Source organism: Heptranchias perlo, chromosome 5 (assembly GCF_035084215.1).
Source record: "Heptranchias perlo isolate sHepPer1 chromosome 5, sHepPer1.hap1, whole genome shotgun sequence".
In the NCBI taxonomy this organism is placed as follows: Eukaryota; Metazoa; Chordata; class Chondrichthyes; order Hexanchiformes; family Hexanchidae; genus Heptranchias; species Heptranchias perlo.
Genome location: NC_090329.1, coordinates 67,110,695 through 67,138,536, shown reverse-complemented (window position 1 = coordinate 67,138,536; position 27,842 = coordinate 67,110,695). Strand labels below are relative to the sequence as shown.

General features: G+C 43.1%; 1 protein-coding gene across 1 annotated transcript in view; it reads left to right on the top strand.

Moving 5' to 3' along the window:
* LOC137321828 (venom phosphodiesterase 2-like) overlaps positions 1–27,842 on the top strand; it is a 138,777-nt gene that overhangs the window by 87,943 nt on the left and 22,992 nt on the right. The window contains exons 12-19 of the mRNA XM_067984532.1: positions 627–758; positions 3,041–3,072; positions 3,239–3,366; positions 8,344–8,410; positions 8,569–8,656; positions 22,113–22,291; positions 22,405–22,456; positions 25,368–25,522. Coding sequence (XP_067840633.1) covers positions 627–758; positions 3,041–3,072; positions 3,239–3,366; positions 8,344–8,410; positions 8,569–8,656; positions 22,113–22,291; positions 22,405–22,456; positions 25,368–25,522 — 833 coding nt within the window. The remainder of the gene's footprint in view (positions 1–626; positions 759–3,040; positions 3,073–3,238; positions 3,367–8,343; positions 8,411–8,568; positions 8,657–22,112; positions 22,292–22,404; positions 22,457–25,367; positions 25,523–27,842) is intronic.

Below are 27,842 nucleotides of genomic sequence, written 5' to 3'. Positions count from 1 at the left end.
AAGAAAAGGTCATTCAGCCCATTGACATTTATCCCTCTAATATCCCAACTCTCCCATTACAGTGTCTTGAACAACAGCATGTTTTCACCTCTACTATCCTGCCTGGCAGATTATTGTAAACATTTACCACTTTTAAGAATTCTTCCTGAAATGTCTACTTTAAATTTATTTTTCACTAATTTCAATTTATGTCCTCTGATTTATTGGTCCTGGTTTATTTTAAAGCAATAATTTAGGTTTACTTTTCTGACCACATGCCATCTAATATTTCACATACTTAGATGAATTCTTCTCTCCCCTTTTAACTGCTTAAACCTCCCATCTTTACTGGCAGCTTCCCCTTTCCCCTTGGAATGTCCCATTGCTCGTCTCTGTACCCTTTCCAATGCATGGATATCTTTTAACTACTCTGAAGTAGGTCTAATCCATAGAGTTCTAATTAAATGGAGAAAATTGATGGAAAAAAGAAAACCTGGTGACAAAAAATTCAAAGCTTATTGTCTGTTCAAAAATTGTCTATTTTAGCTGCTTGCATACAGAGAACAATGGCCATTTTATAATAAAGTCTTATGCTTTTAGAGAAATGTTATATTCACTGTAATCTGCTGACTTTTAATATCTTTCAGGAATGGAAGAAGCTAATTGTGAAAAGATTGAATATATGAACAGTTATTTGGACAAAGTCGAGAACATCTACTTGTATTATGGGCCAGCTGCTCGGATAAGAGCTAAGGATGTCCCTAAGGAGTATTTCACATGTAGGTAATCAACAAATTTAAGTATTTCAGATATTTGCAGAGTTGAGGATAGTAAACAAAGATGACATTTCTCTTTGGTGAAACTATGTGGACTGCCCAACAGTTTGAGAAGAGGAGAAATACAAGTGTGTGCTTTGTGCTGTTAAACTTACATTTGCCTTCCCACAATCCATAAAAAGTAATGTGAACTACTGCAGCAACATTCTATGAGCAAAGAGATGACGGCTGATAGTTGATACAATGTATACTCTAAGGCAGTCTATATTCACCATTTAAAAATAAGGGGAACACAGGGCAGAAGCTGAGAATGTTTAAAGTGCATCCAATTATTTTTCTGACAGCCACTGTCTACTTATTGTAATGACCCTGAGGCGCTGCTGATGTTGAAGACTCCATTATTTAGTGCTGTGTGTGGGTCTACACAAGTTTCTCTCTCTGCTCTCAGAATCTTCCAGGTCTCGCTTTGTATATTAAATTATGAGGACAGGTTGCATAAACTTGACTTGTATTCCCTTGAGTATAGAAGATTGAGGGGTGATCTGATTGAGCTGTTCAAAATGTTAAAAGGTTTTGAAGGGGTAGATACAGAGAAACTAATTCCTCTGATGGGGGAATCAAGAGCCAGGGAACATAATCTTAAAATGAGAGCTAGGCCATTCAGGAGCAAAATCAGGAAACACTTTTTTTACACAAAGGGTAGTAGAAATCTGGAACTCTCTCGCCAAAAGGCTGTGGATGCCATGACAATTGGAGCTTTCGAGACTGAGATAGATAGATTTTTGTTGGGTATGAATATCCAGGGATATGGATCAAAGGCGGGTAGATGGAGGTGAGGTACAGATCAGCCATGATCTAATTGAATGGCGGAACAGGTTCGAGGGGCTGAATGGCCTACTCCTGTTCCTGTTCCTATGTTCCTATACCCGATCCATCCCTCCCGGGGTGGGGAAATGATGACCTCGTCATCCCACAGTGCTCTCCCCAGGGTTGTTACATTTTTCATTACCCCTTTGTTTTGAATTCTAATAGCTCAACAGCAACAAAGTTTCTGGATATTGCACATACAATAAGATACTTGAATGAAGTCTTTCAAGTGAAATGGGCACATAATCTGCTACCTGTAGAGTGTGTCTCAAGAAAATATCAAGGCAAAAATAAAGAGGTCACATTTTAAAATGGAATCAGTTTTTTTAAAAAAAAAACTTAACTGCAGTGTTCTGTTATGACATGCTGGCTGTTGCAGGATCAGGTGATACAGATTTTTTTCCGTACCTTTTTTATGTGTCCAAAGGTTTTTTTAAAATACCAGCAGATCTCCCGTGGTGTTGCACACGGTGAGTCGGAGGATTTGCTTTTTGATAACGCTATGGGGGTTTCTGCCAGTTAGGAGATAACGTTAACGGCCACTGATTTACAGAGAGCGAGTAAGTCAAATTCCACTTTCATTAAATGATATTCTGGGAGTTTCTCTGGTGTTTTGGGGATTGAATTCCCCAACTCTGTCCATTATTCTGTGAACACTGTAGCTGTGGTCTTTATTTTATTCATCTATTCCTCTAACTATATGTATTTAATATTTATCCCTTATCAGTTTTAAAGCTGAGAATACACAGCAGGAAGAGATATCAGTTGGAAGTAGATAACTGGAATTTAGCATGCCTGGGTAGGAGGAATGGGTCTAGCTGCCCTGGAGGTGGCCTTGCTGTTTGGTAGTAAAGGCAGACCTGGGCTTTAATAGCTCTGGGGACAGTCATGGTAAGTTGTAAGACTGGGGGATGGTCCTGGGGTTCAGCAGAGCTGAGGTGGATGACCTGCAGTTTGACAGCATGAGAGGGGCGTCCTTTGATCTGGCATTACTATGTAGGGGGAACCCGAGGTTTGACAGAACTCGGGGTTGGGGGGGGGGTTGGCGGTGGAATGTGGGGTTTGGCTCACTGGTGGGCTTGTGGTGTTCGTCAGCAAAAAATGCAGGAGTAGTAGAATGCGAATTTGCCAAGCTGAATTTCTGCTCTCAGCCATTCCATCATAAGAGATATTTAAATGGTGGTACACTCTTTGCCATGATGGGCGAGGAAAGGAAAATGAAATCAGCCCATGCCTCCTACTGACTGTTTGTTTGTTTATAGAGTATTATTAACAGAAGCCAGTAGGACTTTGGCTGGAGTCTGGGACTTCAGCCTGTTCTTTTGGCTGGGAAGGTGTGAGGTGCTAGGATGTGGAAAAGGTATTTATCTTAATTAACAGTTCCTTATGTGACTAATTCTCCTGTATTTTTGTTTCAGTTGATTCAGAAGGTGTTGTAAAAAATCTTACAGTAAGTGGATTTCATAAACTTCTAATACGCATGATGGATTTCATACTTTCCTTGAATAAGCACAATTATAATTGAATAATATAAATATGAAGTGGTAGTTAAGTTCTAATATAGAAATTTTGGAATGGTAGTACAAGAAATTAATATGTAATCTTTGTTGCGTTAGTGCAGATCATCAGATCAACACTTCAAGCCCTACCTGAAACATTTCTTGCCAAAGCGTTTGCACTATGCCAGCAGTGGAAGAATTGAGGACGTTCATTTGTATTTTGACCCACAATGGCAGGCTGCCCTGTAAGTTAAAGACAAAGCAAAATACTGCAGATGGTGGAAATCTGAAATAGAAACAGAAAACGCTGGAAACGCTCGGCAGGCCAGGCAGCATCTATTGAGAGAAAGCGAGTCGACATGCCGGGTATCGCACTCCGAACCGGAGGAAGAGTGCTACAAACGCAACGTCGATTTGTGTTCTTGCCACAAATCCTGCCTGACCCGCAGAGTGTTTCCAGCATTTTCTGTTTTCAGAGTCATGGAATCATAGAATGATTACAGCACAGAAGGAGGTCATTCGGCCATCGAGCCCATGCTGGCTCTTTGTAAGATCAATCGAATTAGTCCCAATCCCTTGCTCTTTCCCCTTAGCCCTGAAATTTTTTTCCCTTGAAATACTTATCCAATTCCTTTTTGAAAGCCATAATTGAATCTGCTTCCACCACCCTTTCAGGCAGCGCATTCCAGATCATAATTACTCACTGCGTAAAAATGTTTTTCCTCATGTTGCCTTTGGTTCTTTTGCCAATCATCTTAAATCTGTGTGCTCTGGTTCTCGACCCTTTCGCCAATGGGAACAGGTTCTCATTATTTACTTTATCTAAACCCTTCATGATTGTGAACACTTCTATCAAATCTCCTCTCAACCTTCTCTGCTTTAAAGAGAACAACCCCAGCTTCTCCAGTCTATCCACATAACTGAAGTCCCTCATCCCTAGAACCATCTTTTCTGCACCCTCTGAGGCCTTCACATCGTTCCTAAAGTGCGGTGCCCAGAATTGGACACAATACTCCAGCTATGGCTGAACCAGTGTTTTATAAAGGGTCAACATAACTTCCTTGCTTTTGTACTTTATGCCTCTATTTATAAAGCCCAGGATCCTGTATGCTTTTTTAACCAAGCTGTGCTGCCATCTTCGAAGATTTGTGTACATAACCCCCAGGTCTCTCTGTTCCTGCACCCCCTTTAGAATTGTACCATTTAGTTTATATTGCCTCTCCTCGTTCTTCCAGCCAAAATGTATCACTTCGCAATCCCCTGCATTAAATTTCATCTACCACGTATCCGTCCATTCCACCGGCCTGTCTATATCCTCTTGAAGTCTTTCACTATCCTCCTCACTGTTTGCTACACTTCCAAGTTTTGTGTCATGTGCAAATTTTGAAATTGTGCCCTGTACATCCAAGTCATTAATATATATCAATGTCTGTAAGTTAGTTTTAGTTGTTAACTTTGAATTATTTGCACATGGATAATTCTAATTCTTTACAGACAGAAAATTCTAATATACCCATCAGGAAAGACTAAACAGGCTGGGGCTCTTTTCTCTAGAAAAGAGAAGGCTGAGGGGTGACCTGATAGAGGTCTTTAAGGTAATGAAAGGGTTTGATATGGTAGATTTAGAGAAAATGTTTCCGCTTATGGGGTAGTCCAAAACTAGAGGTCATCAATATAAGATAGTCACTAATAAATCCAATAGAGAATTTAGGAGAAACTTCTTTACCCAAAGAGTGGTAAGAATATGGAACATAAGAACAGGAGTAGGCCATTTAGCCCCTCGAGCCTGTTCCGCCATTCAATGAGATCATGGCTGATCTGTAACCTAACTCCATATACCTGCCTTAGCAACATTTCCCTTAATACCTTTAGTTAACAAAAACCTATCAATCTCAGATTTAAAATTAACAATTGAACTAGCATCAACTGCCGTTACCACAAGGTGTAGTTGAGGAAAATAGCATAGTTGCATTTAAGGGGAAGCTAGATAAGCAGACGAGGGAGAAAGGAATAGAAGGGTATCCTGATAGGGTTAGATGAAGTTGGGAGGGAGGAGGCTTGTGCGGAGTATTAACATCGGCATGGATCTGTTGGGCCGAATGACCTGATTCTGTGCTGTAGACTTGATATAATAGGCACAAAAGTATGCATAAAATAATGGTTTAAACTTCAAGGATGGCTATGGCAATGTGATCTAATTAAGTGCAGATACCACGATGACCCTCTCTCCAGTGTTTCTGCATGATAATTCCATTACTTTTACAGGAATCTCTGGATCAAGATTATATTTCACAAACATAATATAATCTTATATTTCCCTGTATGACACAGTTAATCTAATATCTCTCATGGAACTTGGTGGTGACTTTGTTATTTTTGCTTTTTATAAAAGAGCTCCTCTTACTGTTCTGCTTTCCTTTATCAGTTAGCTCTAGGCAATATCTAATTGGCGATTAACCTCCTCAAATATGCGCGCCATTAATTTCCAAGGGGGTTCTACCGATCGTCTGCTGTAACTTCTGTGGAAGATCATTGTTTCTATAGGGTTTCCATGGATCTTCTGCCAAAGTCACGGCAGACAGCTGGGAGAATCTCTGCAGAAATTTGACACCTCAATGTATATCAGATGCAAAAGGGTCAATTTTAGGATGGCCGAACGAATACGTTCATGGCGGGGGGGGGTGGGGGTTCCTAAAATTGGGGAATCCCGGAGCGGGTCCGGAGCCCAGCTCCACCCCGCCCACTTCCGGGTTCCCCAATGACGCAAATTGGTGCGCGCGCAGCCCCCGCATGCGGGACTCCCACCGGCAATTAAAGCCGGCGGGATGACAGTTTAGATAGTTAGGGGGGTACTTGAGGTCATTGACAGACCTCATTGGGAAGAGATTTTAGCAGAGATGTGATTTTGGACTCTCCTCAGCGTGTTTCCCATGCCGTGGGAAACACTTCCTGTTGTTGCAGACATGTTTCCATCAGCAGCCATTGGAAGATGCAGAGGATTCCTTGACAGTTGGGGGGAATACCTCATTCATTGCAGCAGGGCACTCTGTCACCTCAGACAAAGTTTTGCCTGCCACACCGTTGTCTCCACACTCAAAATTATTACATCATACCCTAAACTCTGCTGTCCAAACACATTTACCTACTTTGTGGACCCTCTCAAACTCACACCGTCAGGATGGGGGAGCTGTTCCATAGCTGCATTCATCACTCCATTGGAGGACGAGCAACATCACCAGCCTCGCCAGGTACGCCACGTGGAGCTACACAACAGTGCTGCGCAAGAGGCACCTGCACAAAGTAGTCGTGCAACTACACATACACCCACTGTAGGGTGACCCAATAGGTGGCATCAAGGGTGTTCATGGAGAACCTCATGAAAGGGCCTTATTGCACAAGCCAGTCAAGAATGGCCAAGACGTGGCAGTAGTGGTGACAATATATGTAATGTGAGTTGATCAGAAATCAAATATTGGTAAAAACCATGACAAACCCTCAAACACCCTTGTGCATCCCCTTCATGCTCACGACACGTTTGCCTTGCGCTTCCTACTACACACATGCCCTGTGGCTGCAGCACAGGTAGTGGCAGGTTGGGTGAGGCTGACCGTGAAAGAGATGCATGAGAGGGTGAGTATGAGACAGAGCCATGAGATTGTATGAGGATTGGTTGAGTGGTAGTGGTGGGATGAGTACTGGCGAGGTGAGTAAGTGCAGGTAAGATGAGGATGAGGGTTCAGTGGGTGTGAGGAGTGAAGTGATAAGAGTAGTGTTGGCAGTGCAGAAGGAGATGTGGAGTTGGGGTGGTGATGTGGCAGATGGAGAGTAGGGGAATGAGTAAGTGTACTCACTTCGGCTGACCTGGTTAGGTCATTGAAGTGCCTCCTGCACTGTATGGAGGTGCATGATATGTTGGTGGTGCTGGTGACCTCCTCTGCCACCTCGAGCCAGGCCTTCATGGTGGCAGAGGCAGGCCAATTCCTCCAGTCCGCCGGGTGGAAGATCTCCCTCCTCCTCCTCCTCACCCCATCCAGTAAGACCTGGAGTGAGGCATCATTAAACCTGGCAGCAGCCTTCCCCCTGGGCTGCTCCATGCTGTAATTTTGCCTATTTTCTGCAGCATCTGTCAGTGGAGGACTGCCCCTTTAAATAGAGCTGCTTCAGCTGACAGCCTATGATGCGGGTTCGCAGTCCGCCCGTTGCGCAGCTTTCCAGCGCGAAACCCGGAAGCCAAGGTAAGTGGCTTCAATTTACTTACGATCGCGTGGGGAACCCACCGATTTCACTGGGCGCGTTACCCACGTGCCCAGTTGACCCCCCGCTGGCAATCCACCTCCCTCCTAATATCGGGCCCAAAGTATCAGTCTTATCATTGCATCTGATTAGTTTTTCCTTATTTGGGGCTGACTTTTTTTTCAGTTTGCAATGCAATTTTGTAGCAGTGCAGCATTGTGCACATATTCAGTTCCATTTTTATGCTGTATTTCTTTTACATTACACTGCAAATGAGATCCTATATGATGGGAATTGCTAAAAGTATTTCAGTTATTGTTCCGTTGAAGTCAATGGAAAGAAAAATTGGGAGAGATGTAAAACAGGCTGCCGACTTGCTATCACCCGTTTTACACAATTGCACAGAATCCATGTCTACCCCACTGTGACTAAGCTGCATGGCACACTTTTGAAGGTGGGGATGACAGCCGAGGAACAGCAGACAGGTGCTGCAATACCTGTGGCTGAGATGCTGCTTTGCTATTAGGGCAGCTTCTTAGTGGGATTGGCAATCATGGATACAGAGGATAGCCTTATGCTCCACCCAGTGTTTATTTTCCTTTAATAATGCCGACTCTGGAATGCTGCATAACGAAGGCATCATGGCTACTTTGTCCACATTGGCTCCATGCGATTCTGCACTTGAGGGAGCCCTGCCATCTAGTGAAAGCTGTACGTCCTGTCCAACTGGTGCCTTCTCTCCACAGGAAAAGTGATGAAGGTGCACGCAGAATATTTGTCACTTCACTGCGCCCTCCTCGATTCACTGCGCCTTCCCCGATTCACTGCACACTCACTTAATTTTGGTGTCTTTTGAAGAATTTACTCCACTCATTTTCAGGATTGCCTTTTGGTTTTGTTAACTATTGTATAATTTTTTTTTTAGATTTTGCGGTACATGTCATTCTGTGTAGAGCTAACATTTCAACCATTCTGCACTCTTTTCTCAGGAAGTCTACAAATAAAAATTGCAGGGGGGGATTTCATGGTTCTGATAATCAATACAAGAACATGCAGGTGAGGTGCAGATGTTACTGGAGGATTTCTATCCTACTTGTGTCTTGCATTATGCTCACTAACCAAGACAGTAATTTAAATATTGACTTCTTTTTGGAATGTAACTTATTACCATGAGAAGTAATTGCATTTCCATTTTCTTTCTTTGACAATGGAAGACCATCTTTTTAGGTCATGGACCTGGATTTAAAGGCAGGACTAAAGTTCAACCATTTTCAAATATTGAAGTCTATAACCTGATGTGCGGTAAGAACATTAAGATTTTTATGGTTACATTTGCTCAGTTATGATTGTGTATTTAAGGCTTTTTTTATTATCAGATAGTTCACAGACAACCCAAATCCCACTCTAAACTTGTGGTTATCGGATCATTGAAATGGGTGTTGATGTGACACACAAAGTAAATGCGTGGAAAAAAAGTAATGATGGAAATTTCACAAAATTAGGGAACATTATTGTACTTCAATTAAAAACTTCATTGGAAACCAGGGCATTGGCTCTAAACTGCAACCTGTGATTAAAGTGCTACTCTATCAAGTCCAGGAAGTGGGTATTTTATTGAACAGATCTAAAATGAATACACTTCTCTGATGTTGCAAAGACAGTTCACTATGGAATTCCATATAATTATGCTGAATAGGCTGACTGAAAAACTATTTAAAATTATTGTTGTCTAGTTGTGCTGTTGTATAGGTTTAAAAATAAAAATGTGACTGCTACTTAATGTTTGTAAACAATTTTACAACACCAAGTTATAGTCCAACAATTTTATTTTTAATCCCACAAGCTTTCGGAGGCTTCCTCCTTCCTCAGGTGGTGTGGAAATAACATTTTCGAATCCTTCGCATTTTAAAATCACAGAACAATGCCTGGTGATTACTGCCCGTTGCCAAGGCAATCACAGTGAGCAGACAGAAAGGTGTCACCTAAAAAGGCCACCGAATATACAAACCCCCAAAAACAAAAAAAGAGAGAGAGAGAAGGAAGACAGTCAATGACCCGTTATATTAAAAACAGATAACATTTGTTCGCTGGTGGGGTAACGTGTAGTGTGACATGAACCCAAGATCCCGGTTGAGGCTGTCCTCATGGGTGCGGAACTTGGCTATCAATTTCTGCTCGACGATTTTGCGTTGTCGTGTGTCTCGAAGGCCGCCTTGGAGTATGCTTACCCGAAGGTCGGTGGCTGAATGTCCATGACTGCTGAAGTGTTCCCCGACAGGGAGAGAACCCTCCTGTTTGGCGATTGTTGCGCGGTGTCCGTTCATCCGTTGTCGCAGGGTCTGCATGGTCTCGCCAATGTACCATGCTCTGGGGCATCCTTTCCTGCAACGTATGAGGTAGACAACGTTGGCCGAGTCACAGGAGTATGAACCGTGCACCTGGTGGGTGGTGTCCTCTCGTGTGATGGTGGTATCTGTATCGATGATCTGGCATGTCTTGCAGAGGTTACCGTGGCAGGGTTGTGTGGTGTCGTGGACGCTGTTCTCCTGAAGGCTGGGTAATTTGCTGCGAACGATGGTTTGTTTGAGGTTGGGTGGCTGTTTAAAGGCGAGTAGTGGAGGTGTGGGGATGGCCATAGCGAGGTGTTTGTCATCATTGATGACATGTTGAAGGCTGCGGAGAACATGGCGTAGTTTCTCCGCTCCGGGGAAGTACTGGACGACGAAGGGTACTCTGTTGGTTGCGTCCCATGTTAGTCTTCTGAGGAGGTCTACGCGATTTTTCGCTGTGGCCCGTCGGAACTGTCGATCGATGAGTCGAGCATCATATCCCGTTCTTACTAGGGCGTCTTTCAGCGTCTGTAGGTGTCCATCGCGTTCCTCCTCGTCTGAGCAGACCCTGTGTATTCGCAGGGCCTGTCCATAGGGGATGGCCTCTTTGACGTGGTTAGGGTGGAAGCTGGAAAAGTGGAGCATCGTGAGGTTGTCTGTGGGCTTGCGGTAGAGTGAGGTGCTGAGGTGCCCGTCTTTGATGGAGATTCGTGTGTCCAAGAAAGAAACTGATTCTGAGGAGTAGTCCATGGTGAGCTTGTTTTTAATATAACGGGTCATTGACTGTCTTCCTTATCTCTCTCTCTCTTTTTTTGGGGGGGTTTGTATATTCGGTGGCCTTTTTAGGTGACACCTTTCTGTCTGCTCACTGTGATTGCCTTGGCAACGGGCAGTAATCACCAGGCATTGTTCTGTGATTTTAAAATGCGAAGGATTCGAAAATGTTATTTCCACACCACCTGAGGAAGGAGGAAGCCTCCGAAAGCTTGTGGGATTAAAAATAAAATTGTTGGACTATAACTTGGTGTTGTAAAATTGTTTACAATTGTCAACCCCAGTCCATCACCGGCATCTCCACATCATGGCTACTTAATGTGTGCAGGGTATACCTACCTCAAACACAGTATGGATGTGCGCACACATTCCATGAGGATCTGCATACCTGATATCAAGAGAACATCCACTGCAATGAAATACCTTTCTCCTAGGCCCTGGGGTGGAATATTTAGGTTTCTTAAAATCTAAAGTACTTAACTCTCCCACGCACAAAACAGACTTAAGGGCTGGCTCCTCGGAGACAAGTGATACTCCCTGCAGATGTGGCTCATGACTCCTCTGAGAAACCCCACCAGTGAGGCACAGCAGCGGTACAACGACAGCCGCATCACCACCAGGTCTGTTATTGAACGAGCAATAAGAATGCTCAAGATGCGCTTCAGGTCCTGGATCGATCTGGGGGAGCCCTTCAGTACTCACCGGCGAGGGTGTATAGAATAATACGTGCGTTGCGACCTGCACAACATCGCTCAACAGAGAGGGTTACCGTTGGATGAGGTACCATGCACTCAAGAAGCAGCCGCATCTGACATCAACATTGAGGAGGAGGAGGAGGACGACGATGGGCAAATCATCGGCAGAGCAGTGTCTCACCTGGCTACTCGTCATGCCAGGAAGTCACTCATATTTGATAGATTCTCATAGGGAGATCTACAAAGTGAAGATAGTCAAGTATTCAGACCGCCTGTAAGGATCACCAGCACCGCCCCCCAAATTGCACTACACATACACCCATTGTAGATACATCTAATGGGTGGCATCAAGTCTCACTGTTCATGAAGAAGCACATGAAAGGACGCTTTCACAAAAGGGACTCAAGAATGGGCAAGATGTGGCAGTGGCGGTGATAATCATAACATTTAATATGAAGTTAACATAAACCAAATATAAATGAAAAACATGACAGTCTGTCAGACACCCTTGTGCATGCCCTTAGTGATTACAAAATCTTCGACTTCCTCTTCCTATCGCTTCTACATGGTGCATCCCCTGTGGCAGCAGCAGAGGTAGTGGCAGGTTGCTCAGATTCATGCCCGGACTGCTTAGATGCTTTCGGCCTACGACGGAGGCTGTGAGGGTCCCTCCAAAGACTGCTCCATCTGCACCTGTGCAGGGGCAGGCTTGGCCATCTGGAGAGGAGGCAGCATTGCAGTTACCGGTTTGGGTGGTGGCGGGGAGGGCAGTGGTGCAACGGGTGAGACGTGGGAGCGCTTTGAGTGGCGTCCCCACGTCCATGTCCATTTTGCCATCATCCCGCTTCTGGGCCACAGCCACATCACTCCTACCACTCTGCTGGACAACAGCTTGGAGCAGATCTGTGAAACGTTTCATGCCCGCTGCTAAAGTAACTGCCGCCTTAAACAGGCAGACAGACATGTTGGCATCCTGAGTCCGCACGGCCGTTGTCGGGGCCTGAATGGACTCATTTGTGAGCCGTGCTTGAAGCGCAATGGAGGCTGCCATGCCCTCCAATGCAGATATTCCCGCACTTACCTGCACCACCAGTCCACTAATGCTGGACGTGGACTTCTCCAGCCTCTGCGTCAATACGGAGACTGAGCATGGCAAGTCTTCCAGCACATCACAAGAATGGCCCCGGGGTTCAGCATCTGTGCCAAGCTGAGCAGAGCTTGGAGAGGTGTGCACTCACCGAAACGGACTTTCCACCGCTGCCCCTGCCACCATTGTCTGCTCAGGCTCACTTGTGAGTGGAGAATCACCAGGTGACAACCCAACTACCTCTCTAATAGGACCCACCAAGCTGTAAGTATCTGCGCTGGTGCATGGCTTACCAAGATGTGACAGTGCGCCTTCAGAGGTAGGGATCTCCTCTGAGGAATCACCCTCATCCACGTCTTCAGTCCGTGATGCACCTGGAAGAGAACACACAGCAATATTAAGAATCATCGCAGGGGTAGTGTGTGGCAATGAGCATTCTGAGGTGTGAAACAGGTCAATCATTGATAACGTCAATCCATGTTATGTGTGAGGGATATTAAAGTTCTGTCACCAGACGTTTGCGGGATGCCAGCCTCTGCATCCCCGATGGCCAGGCACTCCACCGTACAGCTTATCTCCGAGGCCTCCTTCTCTGCCTCTGTGAGGGCCACTATTTGTGGAGGCCCCCCCTCCAGTCCTCGCCCTCTGCCTTGCATTTTGCGCTCTCTTCTGCTACAAGCAGAGAAAGTACAGACTGTGAGTGAGTGAGGGTGACCCGGTCACCCGATGGATGCAGTGCTTTGGGTCAGGATGACAATGAAGCAGATGCATCAGAGGGTGATTATCAGACAGATTGATCACATTGCATCAGGATTGGGGTGAGTGGGAGAGGTGGGTGCACAAATGGGAGGGTGAAGAAGTGCATAGAAAGTGAAGCCGACTTGACATTGAGCCTTGAGTGGGTGTGAGGAGTGATGTGATGGAGTAGGCTTCACAGGGCAGTGTGTAGGGGGGAGGGGGTAATAGTCACCACAGAATGCAGGTGAATTAGTAACTGTACTCACTTTTCCTGATCTGGTGAGGTCAACTAAAACATTTTAAACATGCATTAGCGCAAAACATATTCATACACACTGCCACGTGTATTTTTGGGTTCCTGCCCATGTTAAGTTGAATATGATTGTCAAGGACAGAACTGGTAGTCTGACTGATAGCAGATCTCTTGTAAAGAAGGGTGGGACAGCTGCAACAGTGCAGAAAGCAGACATAATTGGAGGTGGCCTTTTGATTACGCCACTGTTCTTTCCTGCTCATGCTGGTTATAAACAAGAACCACACATTAAATAGATCACACTATCAAAACAAAGGCAAAAACATCAGATAGTAGGGTAGATTTTCTGAAATGGGTGGAGTTTACAGCTAAATAACTAGAAACAGGCGCCAAATTCACCTGCGTGCTGGGTTTGTACGCAATTTTCCACACTCTGGTCATCATCATAATTAAGCATAGCTTCAAATGCAGATTTGGATGTGCGCAGGGAGCATAATAGTGGCGGGAATAAAAAAAATGTGATCCAACTGAAATTTAAATCATAGGGATAGTTATAAGGAGTGCCAGAATAGAGGGAGAAAAATCTCTGCAGCCTTTGGAGAGACTCCAAAGATATTTCAGCTCATTGGCAAACTTTGCCAAGTCTGAAGGGGGAGAAGGCTAAAAATTGAAGGGCAAAAATGAAATGAAAAACTGAATGGCCCCGATGTACATGGGGAAGCGGGGATGGAGGGGGGGTGAGGGTGGTGGCGGGAGGGCTTGTAGCGGCCAGGAAACCCAGAAGTACGGGGAACACGGAGGTCCTGCCCAATTTAACGGCAGGATATCATTTGATTTTTCTTTCTCCGTTTCCCGGCTGGCAGCCAGTCAGATTGAGAGGCTGGCTAGCTGTCGGGTGGGAAGACCTGCAGTGGATGGCCATAGTTGGGGAGCAGAGCTGCGGGAGGGAGAGATCACCTCCAATTATGTCTGCTTTCTGCACTGTTGCAGCTGTCCCACCCTTTTTTACAAGAGATCTGCTATCAGTCAGACTATCAGTTCTGTCCTTGACAATCATATTCAATTTAAAATAACATGGGCAGGAACCCAAAAATACACATGGCAGTGTGTACGAATATGTTTTGTGCTGTTACATGTTTAAAATGTTTTGGTTGCTTCAAGTACATGATGTAGGAAATAGAACCAATAGTAGCTTCTGAGAAAACTTTATTTTATTTATACATTGCTTTTCCATAGGCACAGACTTATTTAAATGTTTCATTCTATTGCATTTAGAGATGTGGTTGCATAAGATATGTTACTTATCCAGTGCACAGCTGAGCCGTAGAGACCAGGAATATCTCAGGTTAAATGTCTAGTCTGTGCTGAGTTAGTTGATATCAGGCAGAGTATTATATTTGACCTAAGCACCTCTAACTTAGAGGGGTGAGAATTGGCTAGGTTTCCTATTCCTGATTGCTATCCAATGACATTGGGCCAGATTTTGCTGTAATAATAAGTGAGGCTAACAGCGCTCACTGTTATTTATGTGCAAATTGGAAAGCAACTTCCAGTGACTACACATGCTCAGTTGCACGCGGAAATCCAAAAGTTTCTGGCTAAGATGCCCTACTCCTCCAAAAGCTGCGGGGATGCTACATCACACCATCTGACTCGCCATTCAAACGTATTGTACTGACCTCATAGGTACAGACTAAATGCGCCAAAAAAAGTTAAGGCTTGTCCATTCCAGTGTAAGTACCATTTTAATGGTGTAGTAAGTCTTATTTACTGCCAAACAACCCCTGTGGCACTGAAAATTAACTTTTACAAGTGTGGAGTCTCATTCCTTCAGGTATTAATTATTGTTGGACATTTTTTTTAAAAATTACATTTTATTTTTACTTTTTCTTTGTCTCTTTTATCTCTTCAATTTTTCTTTCTCTTATTTTGCATTGACATTGAATTCACTATTCTAACTTACACTTCCTGGTTCAGTCTGCGCTACTCATTAATGATGCTTCAATCTGATTGGTTAAGGAGATACACAGTTGTTTGCCCTGTTCACACAGGTCCCAGATGCCCTCACCATGCTGAATGGATTTCTAATTTACAGGAACTTGCAGTGCGAAACCCCACTAAAGTATGTGTTGTGATTCTCTAAAATAGACTACATTGATAGTAATTTTTACCAAAACCAATTTTCATATCCCATTTAGTGGTTAAGCCACTTATGAATATTTTGTTTTGGGTTTGGCCTCAGCAGAGGTGGCTGCTCTGACCACATCATTTTGCCAAATTGTAGACTGTTGAAGGAGAATCTAAGTTTTTGCTGAAGAAAGCATTGTGCTAACTGAGCCTTACAGAAGCACTTATGTCTGCAGCTTAGAAATGATTGTTAGCTACATTAGTGCATAAGAGCTTAACTTTTTCATATGACATTTCTTTGTGCACTATTTCAGTGGTGGTGTTATCTCCACTTTGAATAGGTTAATACCTGTTGAAATAACCCACAGAGGAATGTCATAAATTGCGCTATGGGTTCAGATGCTAATTTTGCAAACTATGTTTGCAGGCTCAGAATTCTTATAGTCACTTCTGCGGATGTATTTAGATCACCTTTATAGTGATGGGCTTTATTGACCCCTCCAAGCCATCAGCCCCGTCTCAGATGAGATCATCTAAGCCATCAGACCCCTCCAAGCCATCAGCCCCGTCTCAGATGAGATCATTAAATTTCTAAAAGTTAATTCTAATTCTTTTTAACCGGTTGATTTTTTTTTTGAAAGAGATCTGATGGTGAGACATCAGGTTTAGTTAACATGATAATGTTGGCAAACAGATATTTATTTCAGTGAGTTAATAACATTCTTCCAGTTGTTAACAGGCCTCTGGGACAGGCAACACACATCAGCTATTCCTTCATTTAATTTCCACAACATTAATAATACATAACTTTAAACTTTCACGGGAACAGTATAAGTAATTCATTATGAAATTCATGCCCTAACAAATGATCATTCCTTTTATTTACATTTTACTTCCTGAAATGTTGAATTGGCTCTCATCTATAACTTTCATGTTCAGTCACATCCCTTCTCCATTCCCTAAAAATACAAGGAAGCTTGGGAAGACAAAAGGACATTTGATACCTTGTGGAAATAGCTACGGATGAAGTTTTTCTTTTGTTTTGAACTTTGTAGCAATTATTCACGACTGAGTGACTTGTGAAGCCAATTCAGAGGGAATTAAGAGCCAGCTATGTAGTGTGGGACTGGAGTCATGTGTAGGCCCTTTCCAGGTAGGGGTGACATACCCTTGTCAGGAGGACATTAGTGAACAAGTTGGGTATTCACAACAATCTGGAAATTTTCATGATTATTTTTTGCTGCCAGACCATAAATTAGCAGATTAATTAAATTCAATTTAACAATTTGCCATGCTGGGATTTGAACTCACAAACTCTGTTTCTATTGTAGTATATCCACCAGGCTACCATACCTATCCAAGAATATGGAAGATTGCCCTATCCTCAAAAAACAAAATAAATGTAACCCAGCCAATTACAATCCTAATAGCTTCCTCCCAATCACCAGTAAAGTGATGGAAGGAGTCATCAATAGTCCCATCAAGCAACATCTACTCATCAATAACCTACTCAGTTCAGGTTCTGCTGGAATCACTTGGCTCCAGACTTCATTTCAGCATTGATCCAGATATGGCTGCAGGAGCTAAATGTCACAGAAGTGAAAGTAGCTGCCCTCAACATCAAGGCAGCATTTGACAGAGTTTGGTACCAAGGAGCCTTAGCAAAACTGGGGTGACGGTGGGTGGGGAGGTCAAGAGACAAAGGGAAAACACTTCAACAGCAGAAATCATACCTGACACAAAGCAAGATGGTTGTTGTTGTCATCACAGCCCCAGGATATTGCTGCACGAGTTCCTCAGGGGAGTATCTTCAGCCCAACCATTTTCATTTGCTTCATTAATGACGTTCCTTCCATCCTAAGGTCAGGCTGTTTGCTGATGATTCCAAGTGTTCAACTCCATTCACAATTCCCCTGATAATGAAACAGCCCATGCCAGCCTACAGCAGGACTTGGATAACACCCAGGCTTAGGCTGACAAGTGCCCGATAATGACCTTCTTGAGCCGGGGAAAGCCCATCCATCTCCTGTTGCCTACTGCCAAATCCTCCACCATCAACATCTTGTCGGTCACCCTTGATCAGAAGGGTAACTGGACCATCCATGGCTATAAGAGCAGGATAGAAGCTAGGTATTTCTGTGATGAATGGCTCATCTCCTGACCCCTCAAAGCCGTCTACAAGGCTCAAGCCAGGAGGGTGATGGAAAACTCACCACTTGTCTGGATTGGTGCAGCAGCAACAACACTAGAGGTCCTACATCATCCAGGACAGAGTAATTTGCTTGACCGACTCTGTTCCACTGGATTCAATATCCATCTCCTCCACCACCAGTGCACTGTGGCTGCAATATGTATGATCTACAGGATGCACAGCAGCAACTCACCAAGTTTACTTTGACAGCACTTTCCTCTCCTTTGATCTTTACCACTGAAAAGCAGCAATCTTATGGAACACCATCGCCTCCCAGTTCCCCTCCAAGACACACACCATTCTGAGTTCGACATGTATTGTTGTTCCTTCATTGTCACTGGGTCATTGTCCTGGAATTAATTGCCTAGTACTATCGAGAGTGCCATCACAGCATGTTATGCAGTAGTTCAAGGAAAATGCTCATCAACACCTTCTCAGGGTGGCCAGTGATGGGCAATAAATGTGGCCTTGCCAGTGTCGCCCGCAGCCCAGGAACAAATGTTTTTAGTCAATTTGACAGCTTCATGATCACTTTGACTGATATCAGCTTTTTATTTCCAGATTTTTAAAACTGAAATTCAAATTCTAAAACTGCCATGGTGGGATTTGAACTTGCGTTCTCTGGATCATTAGTCCAGGCCTCATGCCTCTCATCACGACATTCGTTAGGGGAAAACGTGGTTATGTACAAAGGGACTGTCCAATGCAGTACAATTTCATTGCTGATATTGTATGTATTTCAATCAAAAAAAATTGTGCAAATTACATTTCCAGACAAGGGGACCATTGGGAGTTATTTTCAAAGTTTTGAGCATGATTTAATGCCATTTGGAAAGTAGCTAACTTGGCTTGTAATTGTGTTTATAGGGAATGCATAATTAGAAACAACTGGATGAGTGGCTTTGGATAATCTGCAGCTGTGGCTGATAGTTGTGAGAAGGATTTAGTGGTAGCAAGGTCTGCGTGCTGCTGATCTATGGTGTGAGGACTTCTAGGTAAAATGTGATAAAAGACAAGTATGGTTTACAACCTTGGAACAATACAGGCAATCATGAAATCAGTAGAATTTCTTTGTGTATTACTAAGATATTGCACCAAATAAGGATAATAGAACAGGCAATAATGCTGGATAAAAATGGAACATTTAAGACAGCGGAGCCTGTTGATCTGGAAGATGTGTGCTTCAAAAGAGAAGTGGGATTTTATATTAATGACTTAGATGAAGGGGCCAAGTGTAATGTATCCAAGTTTGCTGACGATACAAAGCTAGGTGGGAAAGTAAGCTGTGAGGAGGACACAAAGGGCTCGATTTTCGCACCCGCGATCGGGTGCGTTCGTGGAGGGGGGGCTGCGAAAATCGGAGATTCCCGGGGCAGGTCTGGAGCTCGGCTCCAACCACCCCATTTCTGGGTTCCCCACTGACGCACTCACGTGAGCACACAGCCCCCGCATGTGGGATTCCTGCCGCCAATTAAAGCCGGCGGGGTGCCACTTAAAGTACTTGAACAGGTGCTTCAGGCTGTTTACAGACCTGATTGACCTGATATTTCAGCACGGATGGGATTTTGCAACCGTACTGGGGGAAACACTCCCAGTTGAAATGGACGTGTTGCAGCCATCAGCCTGTGGCAGCTGCAAAGGTCCATTTGACAGGTGGGGGGTGGGGGGGGGGGAGACCCTCACTCATTGCAAGAGGCCACTCTGTCACTTTGGACAAAGTTTGGCCTCCACCACCCTCCTCCTAACAACAAAATTCACCAACTTGCACACTTACCCAGTTGTACAGACACATTTACCTATCTTGCGGACCCCCTCAAACGTACATCTTCCGGATGGGGGCCGCCATAGCTGCAGTCATGACCTCCTCAGAGGACGAACAGCATCACCAGCCTCGCCGGCCACGCCGTCTACCTCTGACATGTGGAGCTCCACAACACAGTATTGTGACACATCCACCTGCACAGCAGGAGGGAGGGCAACGGCAGAGAGAGATGCATCGCAGAGGGCACTACCCTCACCACAGGGTCTGCAGTCCGAGGTTCAGCTTCCTGGACCTCTCTGGGCAGCAGTGCACACGGAGGCTCAGAGTCACTCGACATGTAGTCGTGGACATCTGCAGCCTCCTTCATGCCGAACTGCTCCCGGCTGGCCCGAGCACCATCTTCTTACCTGTCGCTGTCAAAGTCACCACTGCCCTCAACAACTTCTTTGCATCCTTCCAGGGTGCCACCGGGGACATCGCCAACGTCTCTCAGTCGTCTGCACAAAAGAACCCTGCAAATACACCTATACCCACTCTGCAGTGACACAATGGGTGGCATCAGTTGTGTGTCTTCATTGTGATCCTCAGGAAAGGGCATTATTGCACAAACCAGACAAGATTCGCAAAGACGTGGCAGTTGTGGTGACAAATAATATGTAATGTGAGTTGATCAGAAATTAAATATAAGTAAAAACCATGACAAACCATCAAACACCCTTGTGCATCCCCTTCATGCTCACGACACGTTTGCCTTACGCTTCCTACTGCACATATGTGATGCATGCCTTGTGGCTGCAGCACAGGTAGTGGCAGGTTGAGTGAGGATGACTGTGAAAGAGATGCATGAGAGGGTGCGTATGAGATAGAGCCATGAGATTGTATGAGGATTGGGTTGAGTGGTAGTGGCGGGATGAGTACTGGTGAGGTGAGTAGGTGCAGGTACGATGAGGATGAGGTTTGAGTGGGTGTGAGGGGTGATGTGTCAGAATAGTGTTGGCAGTGCAGAAGGAGATTTGGCGTGGGGGCGGTGATGTGGCAGACGGAGTGTAGGGGAATGAGTAAGTGTACTCACTTTGGCTGACCTACTTAGGTCATTGCAGCGCCTCCTGCACTGTATGCAGGTGGGCGATATGTTGGTGGTGCAGGTGACCTCCTCTGCCACCTCGAGCCAGGCCTTGGTGGCAGAGGCAGGCCACTTCCTCCCGCCCGCCGGGGGGAAGATCTCTGTCCTCCCCTCCTCCTCACCCCATCCATTAAGAGCTGGAGTGAGGCATCATTAACCTGGGAGCAGCCTTCCCCCTGGGCTGCTCCATGCTGTAATTTTTCCTATTTCTTGCAGCATCTGTCAGTGGAGGACTGCCCCTTTAAATAGAGCTCCTCCAGCTGACAGACCTTACTGCGCATGCGCAGTCCGCCCGCCACGCAGATCAGCAGCGGGAAACCCGGAAGCACAGGTAAGTGGCTCCAATCAGCCTGCGATTGTGTGCAGAGCAGACTGATTTCACCGGGCGTGTTACCCACGTGCCCAATCTACCCCCCACCGCCATGATAATATCGGGCCCAAAGAGTCTGTAAAGGGGCTATAGACAGGTTAAGTGAGTGGGCAAGAAGGTGGCAGATAGAGTATAATGTGGGGAAATGTAAGGTTATTCACTTTGGTAGGAAAAATAGAAAAATTGGATTTTTTTTAAATGGTGGGAAAGTATTAAATGTTGGTGTTCAGAGGGATTTGGGTGTCCGTCACATGCGAAACACAGAAAGTCAGCATGTCGGTACAGCAAGCAGTTAGGAAGGCCTTTATTGCAAGGGGGTTGGAATATAAGGAAGTCTTGCTGCAATTGTTCAGGGCTTTGGTGAGACCCCACTTGGAGTACTGTGTGCAGTTTTGGTCGTCTTATCTAAGGAAGGATATACTTGCCTTAGAGGCGGTACAACGAAGGTTCACTAGATTAATTCCTGGGATGAGAGGGTTGTCCTATGAGGAGAGATTGAGTAGAATGGGCCTATACTCTCTGGAGTTTAGAAGAGTGAGAGGTGATCTCATTGAAACATATAAAATTCTAGGAGGGCTTGACAGGGTAAATGCTGAGATGATGTTTTCCCTGGCTAGAGAGTCTAGAACTAGTGGACATAGTCTCAGGATAACGGGTCGGACATTCAGGAGTCAGATGAGGTGGAATTTCTTCACTCAGAGGGTCATGAATATTTGGAATTTCTTGAGGCCTGCTCCTGCTCCTATTTCTTATGATTTCCATCTACCACTACAATTCTAACAATAATAAAATTTGCATTTCTATTGTAATACAGATATTGGAAAAGCTACACATGCCTGAAGCTGTCTCCCATTGGAGCATTGATTTGCCATTCAACGTATATATTTTTTGTCTGTATGCTAATTTCTATTCTTTAGTAATATCTTCCAGGTCAGGAGGTCCTGCTGTCTTAAATGTTCCATTTTTATCTCGCATTATTGCCTGTTCTTTTATTTTTCTTTGGTGCAATATTTTAGTAATATACAAGGAAATTCAGCTGTTAATGTGTCACTGATTTCATGATTGTCTGTATTCTTCTAAGGCAATAAGCCATACTTGTCTTTTATCACATTTTACCTAATTCTATTGAAAATAAAGAAAATTACAGATAGAGATAAAAAAGAAAAAAATGCAAAGCCAAAATAAAAACAGAAAATGTTGGAGATACACTGCAGGTCCCTCAGCATCTTAAGAAAAATGACAGATTAATATTTTGGTAAAAGACCCTATATATTCCTTGTTTTAAGTTTTACTCATTTGTTCCATTAGATTTGTTGCAGATCATTCCTGCACCCAACAATGGAACTCATGGAAGTCTAAATCATCTTTTAAAGAAACCTGTCTACACCCCTACTCATTTCAAGGAAGTATCTCCACCTTCTTCCTGTCCTTCAACCAAATTTACACCAACTGCTATTCCACAAATGGAATGTTCATGCAGTTCTCTGGTAATTAAAACTATTATTATGACAATTATTATCTTACAAATACGGTTACAAGTGACTAATTACTTGCAAAGCCCCTTATGTTGGCTTCTTACACAAATATTTTAACATTTTAGGAATCATTGCCAGGAAATGCATGCGATGAATTAAAACTCTCCTCAATTGAAGGTAGGAAACTGCCACACATACTGTTCCTGTATAATAGTTATTGAATGTTGCTTATTCAGGCTTAGAGAACTTGGGATAGATTTTCATCTTCACTGCCTGGGTGATATCTGGTGGAGCAGATAGCCCGCCCTTTATAGAAGCCAGTTGATTTTCATTCCATTGATTTCAGTGGAATGAAAATCAGGCAGGTTCCACAAAGGATGTGCGATCTGCCCTTTCAGATTACCACCCAGGTGCTGAAGACGAAAATCTACCCCCTTGTGTTTGAATAGTTATTGCAGTATGAATTGTAATATGAAGTTTTCTCTGTATTGTCCACTTGTTACATTTGCTTTCGTGGGTAAGGTAGCTGATTCAACCAAGAAAATAGCTGAGACACTCATTTCCTTTTAAGCGATTTCAAGCCCAGAACTGTGTGGTTTCTCTTCCTGCACTACATAAGACGCTTTTTCTCCCCTCAGCCCCAAACCCAACAGCCATCTTCAGTTACTTCTCTTCCACCATGGAAGTGACACTACTGCTTTTCCACAATGCAGAAAAAGCTCAGGAGTATCATGTCACCAAATGAGATGGTACTCCTGCTCCCTGAAGCGGTTTGAAAGGGTTGGTGGATGTTTATTTTGGTTTAATGTTATTTTGCATCAATTGTCCTGCACCTAGTGTTGCACTCCAGACATCGAAAATAGCTAGAGATACAAAGTTTATAATACTTTAAAATACTTGCCTGTGCACACGTCCTGTCAACTTTTCCCATTGTAAATTTCTATGCCCATATTTAATGGAACTTCCTATGTAAACTTGTTATGCTGTAATTACACCCTCCCAACAGTGGGGGCACTGTTGGGCTACCACTGGCAGGAGAGTGTATAAGTGTGATAGATTTACATAGAAAGATTCCATTATAAATGTGGACATATGAACTTATAATGGAAATATAAAAATAGGGACAGAAGGTATGATGTTAAAATGGGGACAGATGTATATCTGCACACTCTGGTTCAAATGTTGCCCATCCTCTAACCCTAGTTTCCCTGAAGACTACAATTGGCCTTGATTCTCAAAGGAGATCAGCTATAATATTCCAAAATAGAAACAAAGCCAGGTATTTCATCCTGGAACCTAAAATTTACAAGTAAATTATTGACCTTTAATTGACTTGAGGTATTTACAAGCACAAACACTTATCTGGATTCCTACAATAATTGACCGGTGGCTTTAAATGGAGAAGCCACACATCACAATTGTGTTCTAGACCACAGACTACCCATCAATACTGCTTAGGCTGTTCCAGCTTGTGGATGGGGATGGTGGCGCTGATACACACTTCTGTCTGAAGGGCTTGCATATGTGTTCATGCCTCAGAAATTAGCTTGTTAGGATATATGGTCTAGAACTGACCATATTAGATTGTGCAAATGCACCTAATCAAAAATCCAGATAGGCCACTGCCTACCTAATAGTTGCTGGAATAATTCAGTTATCACTCAGTTATAGCAGCCTCCCCTGCCCCCAAACTCATATCTTATGCAGGGCATATTTATACAGATATATATTGGAAATGCTTCTGGACAGACAACACAAGTGGTTTTGAACTTAACAGGTATTAGAATATTAAAACATCTTTGGTTACTTTGTAACAACTTAAAGTTGCATTGTCCCTAATCCTGTACTGGTGTGTATTTTCCAGAGTGGGTCATTTTTTGAACCTGGTTTTAAACTATATATACCATAACCAGAAAGAAAGAAGCAAATAATAAAATATATAATACACCATTTGTCTAATGGTAACAAAGAGCAAGACATCCTGAATGAGATACAGTGTAGGTGTATGGAACTGGCACATACCTCACACACCCTGATGAATGGGGGAATCATTAGAAGTGTAGTTTAATGAAAAGAGCTTCAGAAACCAAGCACCAAATCAAACCTCTTACCTTGACTGGTCCCAGGCTAGTATTTCATGAGCTCATTTAGTCTTATTTGGCTGAATACAGTAATCTGGCATTGTCTTGGCAAACTATTGCTGTTATTGGTCTCATCTTTTTCTGAACATTGTTTTTTATGTGTAAATAATTTGTACTTGTCCCTTTCTTTGATTAAAAAGCAAATTAGATCTGGACTGCTTTATTATTAATGCTTCCAATAATCAAAGGAACTGAGAAGTACTGGTTAGACGAGGGAAGAGATGGTCTGAAATCTTTTAAAGGGACAAGCATCATTTTAATTTTTCTGGTTAGGTTTGTTACCTTACTCATGATACAATATGTGGGGCCAAAGTTTTCTTTTTTGCACTTGGGCGTAAATAATTGCCTGAGTGAAGTAGATAGAGGAAGTTTGGGTGAGCACCGTTACAGGCAAGTGATCCTCTCCAGCTGACTTTCCTTCTAGACAATTCTTTACACCCAAGCACCAAAGAGAAAAATTTGCCTTGTGGTGTTTTATCTTTGTTCAAAGAATGGTGATCACTATACCTAAATGCAAATGATCTGATTTGAGCATTTTTGGAAGGGTTAGAACACTAAAAATGAGACATTTCTGCAGTTTGAAACGTTTAAGTGTGAATATTAATGTTAGCTGTTACAGTTTACAGCATGTTCTGTCCTCTTGATAAAGTTCTTTAAATGTACCAAAAGATATTCCTCAAGGAAATGGTTCTTGCATATTGCATGCAGTTTGAGTATCAAATACAAGCTAGTGTTTAAGGCCCATGTGCCAACATTTTATACCATTCCAATGCAGTCTTATTTATTTAGATGGCATGGCAGGTCTTGGTAATAGTAGACTGTAATTTAAAAAGTGAATATGGTATACATCAGTGGTTACTGGTCTTGTGACTGCATTGCAGCTGTTAGAAGTGACTTATATATTGCATAAAACAAATGTTGCTGACCTAGTATATTGTATGTTTTAGTGAAAGATGCAAATGCTCATCATTTACCATATGGACGACCAAGAGTTGTGCAGGAGAACAGTGAGTGGTGTCTCCTGCATCAACATTTGTATGTAAGTGGCTACAACCATGACATTCTAATGTCATTGTGGAGTGCATATACTGTCAACAAAACTGTAAGTTTCCTATTCATATCACTTTTGCATTTATTTAAATATATCATAATTGTTTATTATCAGAGGTCTCTGTCACTTCTTCCCCTTTGGCCATTCTCCAAGTAACTCACTGGTCCATTTAAAAAAAAAATACATTTCCAGTTGTTTGCATGTGCTATTTTATTGAAATAAACAAGAAAAGATCCTCGCCTCAAATTGAATCAATTCAGTCATATATAACAACAACAACAACTCACATTTATACAGTGCCTTTAACGTAGTAAAACATCCAAAGGTGCTTCACAGGAGCAATTATCAAACAAAATTTGACACCGAGCCACATAGAGGTATTAGGACAGGTGACCAAAAGCTTGGTCAAAGAGGTAGCTTTTAAGGAGCGTCTTAAAGGAGGAGAGAGAGGTAGAAAGGCAGAAAGGTTTAGGAAGGGAATTCCAGAGCTTAGAGCCTAGGCAGCTGAAGGCACAGCGTTCAATTAAGGAAGCGATTAAAATTGGGGATGCGCAAGAGGCAAGAATTCTGTGATCAAGTGAAATTTGCTGTACTGATTTTCTGTTGCTGTCTACCATTAGAGGCATAAGTGGCCTGTCATCATTGGTAGAAGTTACTAGCTGACAATTTCTTCTCACAATAAAACTGAGGACTGGAACATGAATATAAGAATTAAGTATTTTTTTGGCAAAAGAAACGTCTTTGATTTACAAGTTTGTTCTTTGGATTGAAACCAGAGATTGTCTCCATAACTTGTGGAATTTGAAAGTCATCCTATATTTGGAGAAAACAGATAGTAAGAGCTACAAAAAGGGAGTATGAAAAGAAACTTGCAAAATCAACACAAAAACTTTTACAGTTATACTAGGAAAAAGAGGGTGGTCAAGAACAATGTGGCCCCTTAAAAACTGATAACGGTGATATTGTAAATGAAAATAAGGAAATGGCAGACATGTTAAATAATTACTTTGCATCAGTATTTATAGTAGATGAAGAGGATAACATGCTGGACACCCCAAGGAAACTAATTTTGAAAGAGGGCTGGGGACTCTCCATAATTAACACAAGCAAATTAACAGTAATAAAGAAAATAATGCACAGAAGAGTGACAAATCCCTAGGACCGGATGGTTTCCATCCCAGGGTTTTAAAGGAAGTAGGGGAGAACATTGCAGATGCCCGAACTACAAGCTTCCAAAGTTCTCTCGATTCAGGAACCGTTCCTTTTAGATTGGAAAATTGCACATTTTACTCCGCTATTTAAGAAAGGTGAGAGAGGGAAACCAGGGAATTATAAACCAGTTAGCCTAACATCTGTTGTCAAGAAATTACTAGAGTCTCTAATTAAGGATAGAACACCGTGAAAATTTTCAGTTGATCAGAGAGAGCCAGCATGGATTTGTAAAGGTTAGGTCATGCCTGACGAACCTGATTGAATTTTTTGAAGAGTTGACTAAAGTAGTGGAGAGGGGAATGTCTATGGATGTTATTTATATTAACCAAAGGTATTAAAAGATATAGGGTTAAGGCGGGTATATGCTCTGGAACCTCCCTAAACCTCTCTGCCGCTCTACCTCTCTCTCCCCCTTTAAGGCGCTCCTCAAAACCTACCTCTATGACCAAGCTATTGGTTACCTACCCTTATATCTCTTTATGTGGCTCGGTGTCAAATTTTGTTTGATAATCGCTCCTGTGAAGAGCCTTGGAACGTTTTACTATGTTAAAGGAGCCATAAAAATGCAAGTTGTTGTTTATAGCTTCTCTGATATAAAAATAAGAAAATGTGCAAAATCTTGATAACTTAATAATTCTAAATCAGGATTAACGTCCATCACAAAACTTACATGTGAGGTTTCATCTACCTTAACTTGAAATCTCCAGTCTGCATTTTGATTGGTTCAGAAGAACTGAAGTGATGAATTAGAGAAGGCCATCATATTGACCCTCAGAATAAACAGTTCCTGGTTACAAAACTGGTTGTCAATTGGACTTCGAAGGTTCAGGGCCCTTTTCTCAGAACCCATCTCAAGCCAAATAAGCTGCAAATCTGCCAGATTCAATAATTGATAACTATGCACATAGTTATCTGAAAGTGCTTTTGCCATTTAAAAAGCATGATCGCATTAAGACCAACTAGTCTTATCTGCAGCCATGTCATTTGTGTAAGCAGTTTTCCCTACAGTGCAATTTCTAGCCACATATAAAAAACATCAGTGCCAGGGTCCCTGGCAGTTCGTCCTGCTCCAATCCTGCATTCCCTCCATGATTGAGAAAAGGCAAGAATCCAAGAGCTGGCTGCTGGAGGACCTGGGCTACCTGTTGTTGCCATGGGT